At 51.9% G+C, this 11,007-nt stretch overlaps 1 protein-coding gene across 1 annotated transcript; it reads left to right on the top strand.

Moving 5' to 3' along the window:
• The first annotated feature begins 214 nt into the window (after positions 1–214).
• On the top strand, positions 215–8,169 carry Med10 (mediator complex subunit 10). Its single transcript, XM_070042154.1, has 4 exons — positions 215–408; positions 2,249–2,332; positions 4,975–5,077; positions 7,678–8,169. The coding sequence occupies exons 1-4, from the start codon at positions 287–289 to the stop codon at positions 7,774–7,776; spliced, it is 408 nt and encodes a 135-aa protein (XP_069898255.1). The 5' UTR covers positions 215–286; the 3' UTR covers positions 7,777–8,169.
• Positions 8,170–11,007: the final 2,838 nt, after the last annotated feature.

The following is an 11,007-nucleotide window of genomic DNA, read 5'->3' as shown; positions in this document are numbered from 1 at the left end:
TGGCAGTTCTGCTCACCTTGGCAGATAGTGGTATTCAAGCATCCGGGCCCCACTGGGCCGAGGCCACGCCCCCTGCCCCACGCAGGCCCCGCCCACAGCAGGGCAGGATAGGACCACGCCCACGGCAGGCCCCGTGCCTGCCTGCCCCGCCTCTAAGCCCCGCCCCTCACGGAGGCCCCACCTTCGGAGGAACCGGAAGTGGCGGCTCCAGGACGGAAGCAGGAAGTGGGAGCGCAGGGAGCCGGGGCGGGAGCGGGCTGCGGCGGCGGGGCCGGCGCGCCGGGCGATGGCGGAGAAGTTTGACCACCTGGAGGAGCACCTGGAGAAGTTCGTGGAGAACATTCGGCAGCTCGGCATCATCGTCAGCGACTTCCAGCCCAGCAGCCAGGCCGGGCTCAACCAGAAGCTGTGAGCTGGCGGGCCGCGGGGGTGCTCGGGGCGAGGCCGGGGCGAGGCCGGGGGTGCTCGGGGCGAGGCCGGGGGTGCTCGGGGCGAGGCCGGGGGTGCTCGGGGCGAGGCCGGGGGTGCTCGGGGCGAGGCCGGGGGTGCTCGGGGCGAGGCCGGGGCGAGGCCGGGGGTGCTCGGGGCGAGGCCGGGGCGAGGCCGGGGGTGCTCGGGGCGAGGCCGGGGGTGCTCGGGGCGAGGCCGGGGGTGCTCGGGGCGAGGCCGGGGGTGCTCGGGGCGAGGCCGGGGCGAGGCCGGGGGTGCTCGGGGCGAGGCCGGGGCGAGGCCGGGGGTGCTCGGGGCAGGCCGGGGGTGCTCGGGGCGAGGCCGGGGGTGCTCGGGGCGAGGCCGGGGCGAGGCCGGGGGTGCTCGGGGCAGGCCGGGGGTGCTCGGGGCGAGGCCGGGGCGAGGCAGGGGTGCTCGGGGCAGGCCGGGGGTGCTCGGGGCGAGGCCGGGGGTGCTCGGGGCGAGGCCGGGGCGAGGCAGGGGTGCTCGGGGCGAGGCCGGGGGTGCTCGGGGCGAGGCCGGGGGTGCTCGGGGCGAGGCCGGGGGTGCTCGGGGCGAGGCCGGGGCGAGGCCGGGGGTGCTCGGGGCGAGGCCGGGGTGCTCGGGGCGAGGCCGGGGGTGCTCGGGCAGGTTGGGGGTGCTCGGGGCGAGGCCGGGGCGAGGCCGGGGGTGCTCGGGGAGTGGCTGGGGTGCTCGGGGCGAGGCCGGGGTGCTCGGGCAGGTTGGGGGTGCTCGGGGCGAGGCCGGGGTAGGCCGGGGGTGCTCGGGGCGAGGCCGGGGGTGCTCGGGCAGGTTGGGGGTGCTCGGGGCGAGGCCGGGGGTGCTCGGGCAGGTTGGGGGTGCTCGGGGCGAGGCCGGGGTGCTCGGGCAGGTTGGGGGTGCTCGGGGCGAGGCCGGGGCAGGCCGGGGTGCTCGGGGCGAGGCCGGGGATGCCGGGGGCGAGGCCGGGGCAGGCCGGGGGTGCTGGGGCGAGGCCGGGGAAGGTCTGGGCCGCTTGGGCGAAGCTGAGATGGGCTTAGGTTGGGGGGGAGCCGGGGTGAGGCCCCGGCTGGTGGCAGGAGGAGGAGGGGGTGTGGGGGACAAGGAGGAGCGGGGAGGAGGGGGTTTCTTGGTCGTGCTCCGATCCAGACCACAGGGTCCCTCCCGGCCTCGCTGGAACCTTTCTCGACGCGGCGGGAAGATCGTTCCTGTTTCGGGGTTCTGTCCGGGGAGTCCCCGTCGGCGGGCGCCTCCCTCCTGGAGGAGCCCCCAGGATCTCACTCCCGACCTCGGGGGAGGCCGGTGGGCCGGCCCGGGCAGGCTTCCGAGCCACCTCGCGGAGTTTGTTAGGTTCTGTTTACTGAGGCCTTGGAATGGCCGACATCCCCGGAGGAGGGGAGGTTTATGGATGTGCAGGTGGTTGCGGTGGGTCACACGCGCCCACGCGGGGGGAACAGTCAGAGACTGGGCCAGCTGGGGGTCCGGGTGGGTCCTAAGTGGTCAGACAGACAGACTGGCCAGCTGGAGCCCTGCCTCCCCTGCTCTCTACAGAAAGGCCATGACTGGGGTCGCTGTTGGGAGAGAAGGCTAGTATTTCCCCTCCTGTTCTCTCCCTCCATATTGGCGGTTCCTCCTCTAGAAGGAAATCCCACAGATATCTGAGAGTATTTCATAAGTGAAAGGTATCCTTGGAATCTGGTGCCTAAAGCTGGAGGACCTGTATAGCTGAGACCTGTGTGTAGCCGAGTAAAAGAGGAGATCTGTGGTCAGGCGTGTGCCATCTGACTTAACTGAATGCCCCCTCCTGTCATTCCTCCAGGAATTTTATTGTTACTGGCTTACAGGATATTGATAAATGCCGACAGCAGCTTCATGATATTACTGTGCCTTTAGAAGTTTTTGAGTAAGTATCACACTTGATATAATGTCCAGTATAAATGTCTCTCTTTTTCTTCCTTTTTTAAAATGCCTACACTGGGGTTTGAACTCGGGGGCCTGGGTGCTGTCCTTTAGCTTTTTCACTTAAGGCTGGTGCTCTACCACTTGAGCCACAGCTCCACTGGCTTTTTTAAAAAGGTGGTTAGTTGGAGGTAAGAATCTTTTCCTGCCCCAGGCTAGCTTTGAGCTTAGATCCTCAGATCTCATCCTCCTGAGCAGTTAGGATTATAGTTGTGAGCCACCAGCACCTGGCATGAACCTCTTTAGTTGTGGTGTCAGTGACTTCTTCAGACAGCAATGTTTGAGTGCTTGCTGTGTGGTGGGTGTAGTATAGGTGCTGTGGATTTGCCCACAGGGAACTAAGACTTAAGAAAAAATATCTCCCCAATGTTACATTGTTGAAAAATACCACATTAAAATAAGAAATAAATTTAATAAAATGAGCTTATTAAATAGGTGAAAACACAGGCTGCTGGGCTCTGTGGCCATGCACATCACACAATCTCCTTCTTTCCTGGAAAGGTCAAAGTGTATATAGGGTGTATTTTGAATTAAAAAGGAAAATTACAGAAACTACCTAGGAAGTAATCTGGCCTGGTGTTTGCTGAGCTGCCTGTGCAGTGCTGTCTGGGAGATGGTGCCTGCCACAGTGGGAAGAAGAAAGGTCTCACTCCAGGCACCTTTGGGAAAACAGCCAGGGAGTCTTGTGCATCTGCCCCAGCAGAGTCCCGAGGATACCCACAGGGAATAAACTGCCTAGGTTTAAAATAGGTTTTATCACTGGTTCAGTCACAGCCCTGATTCATGCCAGAGAGAACCAATGAGAGTAACTGCAATGGGTTTCTTAGCTGGCAAGGGTAAAGAAGGGGCTGCAGGACTCATGCTCTCTCACGCTGGCGTGGAACAACATCCCCAGAACTTTTTCTAGCAAAACTTGCCTGGGATTTCCTTGGTGGGTATGAGTCCCGAAAGGTCAGAGCTGTGGAGACAGCCCTGCCGTTGCAGTGTCCAGGGGCTGTGCTGCCCTTGTGCCTGTGCCTATTCTCATCACCCTCGGGAGCGTGAGGGTCTGGTGTGCAGAACACAGCTCTGGATTCTCGGTGAAGTCTGGGAGGGTGAGGTGTCTTGCTTAGTGCTGCTGCTGTTGCTGTGAACCTGTGAGAGGGTCTTGTGAAGAGGGGCAGAGGGAAGGAGCATCTTGGGAAGCAGCGCAGGCTCTAAGCAGGCAGAGGGGGCAGATTTGCCTGGGAAGTCTCAGGAAGAGTATGGTTGGTGAACTCTAAGCAGGTCTGGAGGTTTATTTGCCATGTTTGCAGGTCTTCAGGGGTCTGAGCTCAGTGTAGGTGGGATTTGCAGGTTCTTAGTGGCCTTGTATCCATTTTCCAGTAGATTTGGACAGTCTGTAACAAAGATAAAGATAACTCCTCTAACAGTACCCTGGCTTTGCCTGTTGGCAGAGGCAGGATTCAGCTCTGTGGCTTAGCAGAGCCCTGCCTGAGTGTGATGTCCTTGCTGTTGATGACATGGTTGTTTTGTTTAGGACATGTGAATCCTTCAGCCTGAGTCCATTGAGCCTTCTGGGTTGTTTCTGTTTCTTTGGAAGTTTGAACTAATCATGTTTTCTTTCATGACATCATTTCAAAATATCAAAAATGAAATAGAATTTCTAGAAATTGTTGCCTCCACAAAGGCTACTTATTGAACTAGTAACCAACTCAGTATTGCCATAGACTAGATGTGATTGAATGTGTTTTTTTTACCCTCGTTAAAAAAATTGGATTTGGTATGGCGATGGGCTTTACTATCCCTTTTAATGAATGACTCAGTTTCGATGAATGTTACAGGTTTCTTCAGGAAACAGGAGTAGCCAGATTGTCATCTGAATATTGACCTAGACTACAGGTTTCATAATGTCTTTGGGATAACTGGCATTTTGGGTGGGAGAGTTGAAAATGGCAAAAAATAGTTTTGAAATGTCTAGAAGTCGTTGGAAACAATCTGTTGTCTTTAAATTACGTACGTGTATTTCATAAGATGATATGCTGATTTAAGTCCCTCTCCCTTTTTAAAGTATTGTGACAGCTTATCAAAGGATCCAAGGGCAGCTGGTGTTTGAGACTCTTCTGCCTGTGGCTTCTGCCCTTTTGGCCTCTGAAGCTTCTCTGCTCTGGGCTTCCTGCGTGGTGGGTGGGACCTTGAGTGGAGCTTATGTCCTGGCTGGGCCTCTAAGTCCAGCCCTCAGGGCTGAGCCCCTGTAGCATATTTAAACTTCCCTTCCCTTCTAGTTTTACTGTGAGGATCTGAGAAGTACTAACAGTATTCTGAGTAATACAAAGCTAAACAAATGTAATGTGACACAGCTTATGAATATTTCCTGGGTTTATAGTTGGTCACTACTTGATTACCTGAGCTAGTATAAAGAATAATACATATGTGGAAAGGAGAAAATTTTGATAGACTAGGTGGCAGGACTCCAAATCCAGGATTGTCTAAGCAGGACCATGTGAAGGTATATGTAAAGAAAGTGTTTGGGTTTTTTTGTATGGCGGTTCCCAGGAAATGGAGAATATTGTCAGTCAAGTGTTAACTGAACTTTTCTGTTTTTAGATATATAGATCAAGGTCGAAACCCCCAGCTTTACACCAAAGAGTGCCTGGAGAGGGCTCTGGCCAAACATGAGCAAGTTAAAGGCAAGATTGACACAATGAAGGTAAGACTCTGAGAAAGAAGATGGTGGAAAAGATGCCTAGCAAAGTGTGGCCAGTAGACCTTGTCATTCTTTCCCATGTGACACAATTGAGATTTCTGCCTTGAATAGTAGCTGGCTTAGTATCAGGTATTCTTAGGTCTCCTGGGTAACCAGTTATTTTCCAGTTAAGTCTTTCCTGTTAGCGTGGGTTTGTACTTTGGTGTGGAGATGACTATGTTGTATTGATTCTAACTGGCAGAGGCCTTTCTCGTTGCCTGTGTTCTTTGATTTACAGGATTTTTTTTTTTTTTTTTGGTCAGTTGTGGGGCCTGAACTTGGCCTGGGCTCTGCCCCTCAGCTCTTCAGTGCAAGGCTAGCACTCTACCACTTGAGCCACAGTGCCACTTTCAGCTTTTTCTGCTTATGTGGTGCTGAGAAATCGAACCCAGGGCCTCACGCACGCAAGGCAGGCGCTCTACCACTGATCCACCTTCCCAGCCCTGATTTACAGGATTCTTGAATGCTTATTTTCAAGAATCCTGTACATCTAGTCTCTGACTATCAAACTCTTTACTGTTTATTACTAGTTCTCCACTGAGAACTTGGTTCTCTTTGCCTTAGTAAGATTCAGAGAGCTTTGTGTAATATTTTCTTAATTAAATTGACTAAACTGTGGTTTAAATGGCTATTTTTCTCTTCTTTTGGGTCCTGGTGGCCTTCCTGTGTAGCCCCCTATGGAAGCCCCTGTCTACCCAGCTTCTTCTGTCTCTTCAGCTTGGCACTCTCCCTGTTGGGTTTGCACAGTGCCTACCTTCTCTCCTGATTGTGGTTTACTGTACCTCCTTTTAGAAGCATTTTGTCGTGCAGCCAGGAGTACTGGTTGAAGCTCCTGTACTTCTCTTCTTTCCGTCAGCTGTCACCTCCAGCTTCTGGTCAGGCTGCAGTGACACAGCCCTCAGGTCTGGTTCTGGGGCTGACCAGCACCTCTGCATGCATTGGTCAGGGAGAATCCCCCTGGCACTTGGAAGGCTCTGGCCAGGCCAGAGGAGTGAGGAAGGGGCTCTGCCCAGAGACCTGCTTGTCTGGGCACAGGGCTTCTAAGGCCCATCCAGGAGAGGATGCGGGTGGTACCTAGGGAGTCCTGGCAGTGGAGTTTTGTCCTGGCTGTTCGTGGAGCCCACAGCTTCACCTCTCCTGTCAGTTTGGGGTCGAGGACCTGCAGAAGTGTGGTGGGCCGATGGCCTTTCCGCTGGCTGCCTTGAGGGCAGAGGTCATCTGTGGACACAGCAGCTGCTTGTGGCCTTGAGCCCCCATCTGTTAGAGCCACGTAGGAGCCCACTGTGGAGGGATGCTGCTGTGGGCGGTCTTCCTTCTGCACTGTGGCGTCTGGTCAGTTGGATATCCGTGGAGGTCTTGTGTCACAGATTCCCAGTGGACCATTACGTAAGCCCTAACAAATTTGTTTTATATAGTTGTAATGTTGGAGTGGGGACTCTTGTGGAAATGTGTTCTGATGTGGCATTCCCATGTTTGTGCCACTGTGCTCTTTTCACTACTGCTCACGAGGATGAATAAAGTCCCAGGAAGCTGTGGGAAGCTGGTGTTCACTGCCTTTGCCTGTGTGGCAGTGCTGGAGTCTGAGCTCACGGTCTCTTGATCTCTGGGCAGGTACCATATCACTTGAACCACAGCCCTTTCTCTTTATTTTTGCTTGGGCTGACTCCGACCACAGTCCTCCTTGACACAACCTGCATGAGCACGTGGCGCCATCCCCAGTTTCATTGGTTAAGGTGGAGTGTCAGTTACTTTTACAGCAAACCATCCTCTCTCTCTGTCATGCCAGTAGCTAGGATCATAAGTGTGAGCCACTGTGTCTTACTTAACTCCGCTTACGATTGGGGTAAAACAAATGTTAAGACAAAAAGTAGGCTTAAGAAACCCATGGCAGGGGCTGGGAAGGTGGCTCAGTGGTAGAGCGCTTGCCTTGCATGCATGAGGCCCTGGGTTCGATTCCTCAGCACCACATAAGCAAAAAGAAAAAAGCTGGAAGTGGCGCTATGGCTCAAGTGGTAAAGCGCTAGCCTTGAGCTGAAGAGTTGAGGGATAGAGCCCAGGCCCAGAGTTCAGGCCCCATGACCGGACCCCAAAAAAAAGAAACCCATGGCATTTGTGGCAATGTGTCTCCAGGTGCTCTAAAAACTTCAGGAGCTGTTTCCTACAGGTGAGTTTGATATGGTTTCAGTGAATAATTGCTTAATTAATATGATTTGAAATTCTGGTTTCACATGCTATGTACAAAGCCATTTATTTTCTGTGTGGCTGGGTGACAGTGCTTGTCCTCTTCTGTGAGCAGGACAGAAGGGGTGAGTTCTTCTAGGTATGAGAGTGTGCCTGTGTCACGGTGGCAAGCCGTGTTGTGATTGGTTCTCAGGTGTTGCTTTCCTAGAAAGACAGTAGTCAGAGGCACAGAACCATGGCTTGAATTCAGAGCCCAGGGTGCTGGGGCAGGGGAGGTGGTAGTTGAGTTTGAGGGGGGTCTCTGGGGAGTGTTTGTGTGAGTTTGTGAGTGTGTGTATGATGGGACCTACACACAGATGTTTCTGTTATTTTTTTTTTAATAGAAATTTAAAAGCCTGTTGATTCAAGAACTTTCTAAAGTGTTTCCGGAAGACATGGCTAAATATCGGAGCATCCGGGGAGAGGACCACCCCCCTTCCTAACTGAAGACCCCGGAGTCCTTTGTGAGTTGCTGGGGCTGAGGTGACATCGTTGTGGGCAGCGCCCCCCGCCCCTGAGGACTGGTCCTGTCCTCCGCCCTCGCCCTGTTGGCGTCCTGCGGCTGGGCCGGAGCAGCAGCGCAGCTGCACCCAGCCGCCGCAGCCTCTGGTGCTCCAAGTTCTTGGGGTGGTTCCTGCCATTCATTCTCTCAGTGGCAGAATGGCAGGAAGCAGTCTTGGAGATAGAACATGGGCTTATACTGTACTTGGCATTTTTCTTTCATGCTATCAGAAAGCTAAAAAAGTTGCTTTTATATCTTACATTTTCCAGTGAAGAATGTGTAACTTTGGATTTCAATTTGACATGTATATATAATAAAGCGTTTTCAGTATTTATATGGCTCATTCCATGTAATTATTCTTTTAACGTGTTTACAAGGTAGTAACAACATACCTTGTAAGCAGTTATTACTTCCCTAAAGTGTTGCTGACAAAACTTTCCATGTAGGCAGGAAGGCTAATGCAGAATTTAAATCTCTGATTTTTTTCCTACAGTCGCTTTCTTCAGGACAGAGGAGTACTGAAGAAGGCAGACTATGGCCCTTCTGGGACTGTGTGTGGGGTTCATCTTCAAGGTCCCAGGTCTGGTGCCCTGAGACCTGTTTCTGAAGAGCCTGGGCCCCAGTGCTCTGCGTCTCAGCTGACCTGGGGAGCTGAGAGAGGGATGACAGACGGGGTCCTTGGAGTCTCAAGGCTTTAGGATGGGCTGGGGCCTGCATGCTGCCTATGCTCATTCTCAGTAATTCTGGTCCTGCTTAGATAACTTGTAGGTTAGGCAGATGGTCTCTGTTGTGTTCATAATAGGAAAACAAGGTCAACAATGGCTGAAGTCAATTATGATTCCCTTTGATGGTGTGTTAGATGGTGGGTAGAAAGAATGAAATGCTTCTCATTAACACAGAAAGCTCACCAATACTATATGAGTTTGTTCAAGAAATCTTTCATACAGGAACGAGTTTCTCTAGGGCCTTCTGTCCACTGGGGATGACCATGGGGACCCGTATGCCTTTCAGGGCCTGTCCTTCCCTTGACTCCACTCGAAGCAACACACTCCACTGGGCCATTGGAACCCAGCTCCTCAGCCTGCGTTCCTTACCCTGTGGGACTGGGCCTCTTCTAACTCATAGCTCCTGTTGTTCTTGAGCCAAGTGTCTGGAATGACACCCAGCCCATACCTAAGCCCCGAGTTTACCCATCCATCCACAACTCAGTGTCTTGTTTCCATGTGGCTATTTCAGGAACCTCAAAGTGAAGTTCCTGAAACCACTAATGTGCCTCCCTATGTCTGTCCCCAGAGGCTCCGTCTGTCTTCTATTGACTGCATTGCCCCGGCTGCCTTTATGTCCCTCTGCTTCTGTCCGTGGACTTGAGCCATCAAGACTCCTGAACCTACTGTTCTCTGCCTTTCGCCATTTAGTGACTGGATAACGAGGTTTCAATGTGGTATTTCCATATGTATATACGTATACTTTAGCCATATTCACTGGCTCTACTACTTAGTTCCCTTTACCCTCTAGTAAGGTTATTTTAATGGGTTCCATTGTCCTGTTCTTTACAGAGTGCTTCATCATTCACCTCCCCCCATTACCCTTTTCCTTCACTCCCCTTTCCACAGATGAGAGAAAACAGTATGTTTTTGAGGCTAGCTTTCACTTAATGATGTCCAATGTCATTCATTTTCCTGCAAACAATGCAATTCATTTTTATGGCTAAGTAAGGCACTCTATATATTACACATTTTCTCTGTCAGTTTTGGGCACCTCACTGAATTCACATTTTGGTAGTTGGGGAGTCTTGTTAAAAACACAGGTGTCCTGAAAGGGTCTGTGGGGTGCTGATTTATATTCCTTCAGCTAAATGCAAGAGGCGTCTCACTGGGTCAATAGCATGGCAGATGGTAGTTTTTTTTTTTTTTTTTAGGATTTTCTATACTGATTTCCTTAATGGCTACCCTCATTCACATTTTCACCAACAGTGTGCAAGCAATTTCTTTTCCTCACATCCTTACCAGCATTTGTTGTTTGTTTTTTTGATGGTGGCCCTGCTGAGCAGGCTGAGATAGAATCTCAGTGCCTTGGTTTGCAGTTCCTCTATGGCCAGTAATGTTGAACATTTCTTCCTGTATTTATTTGCTGTTGGATCTTTTTCCTTTTTTTGGGTCAGTTTTGTCCTAATCAGTCCGACCACATGTCCGTCTTCATGCATGCCTCTACCCTACCTTTCCCAGCCCCTCTTCTGCCACTCGGGCCAGGTGGCCATGTGGCACTGTCCTCGGCCCATCTCAGGCCTCAGGCCAGTGTGGGCTGTTAGAATCACAGCAGTGCCAGCCAATGGAGCAGTGTCTATATTCACCTCTCTTGCTTCATCTTTGCTTCCTAATTCCATATTCTCTTAAGATGATGCTTTCATGATCATTCTTAGTCATTGTCATCATCATCATCATCATTATCATCACCATCACCATTGTATAATAACAATGGTGGTTGGCAGAAGAAGGACCCAAAGATGTCCTCATTCACATTCCTGGTACCTGTGGACAGGATACCTTATCCTGAGATGGAAGGGTCTCCTTGTTCTCTAAAATAGCCTCTCAGTTCATTATAAGGGGGGAGAGGGAGGGAAGAGAGAGATAGGGAAGATAGTACAGCTGAGAGAGAGGCGAAGGGGGGAGAAAGATGCTTGGTTGCTGGGTTTGAGGGAGGAGGGATCATGAGCCAAAGAAGGTGTGCAGGTGATCTCTACAAGCCAAAAAGAACAAGGAAAAGAATTCTTCCCAAAGCCTCCAAATGAGATACAGCTCTACTGGTAGTTTGGTTTTAAAACGTCAGACATTAGATTAACATCGTTGGGTTGTGTGGTCGCATGTTAGCAAGAAGGACAAATCCCCGACCTATGCAAATATTTTGCTGGTTGGGATTGTACTTTGTTACACCCCTCAAACCCTAAAATTCTCAAAATACTTTGTAAGATAAGAAGTGGTCTCTTGCACGTTTTGCAGAGGACATTGTAAAGGGAGAGTTAACTTTTGATCTGACTTGTGAGCCGTTTCGCTGTTCTCTTATCTAAGATCGAAAGGGCATTGGAGGTGGTTGTGAGGGGTCCTGAAAGAAGGGGGCAGCCTCTGGATGCCAGCACAAAGGTCAGGGATGTCTTAACAGACCACCCCGAATCTGA

This window comes from Dipodomys merriami, unplaced genomic scaffold, assembly GCF_024711535.1.
Source record: "Dipodomys merriami isolate MVZ:Mamm:240054 unplaced genomic scaffold, mDipMer1.0.p SCAF_32, whole genome shotgun sequence".
Taxonomy (NCBI): Eukaryota; Metazoa; Chordata; class Mammalia; order Rodentia; family Heteromyidae; genus Dipodomys; species Dipodomys merriami.
This window is presented reverse-complemented; position numbering and strand designations above follow the sequence as displayed.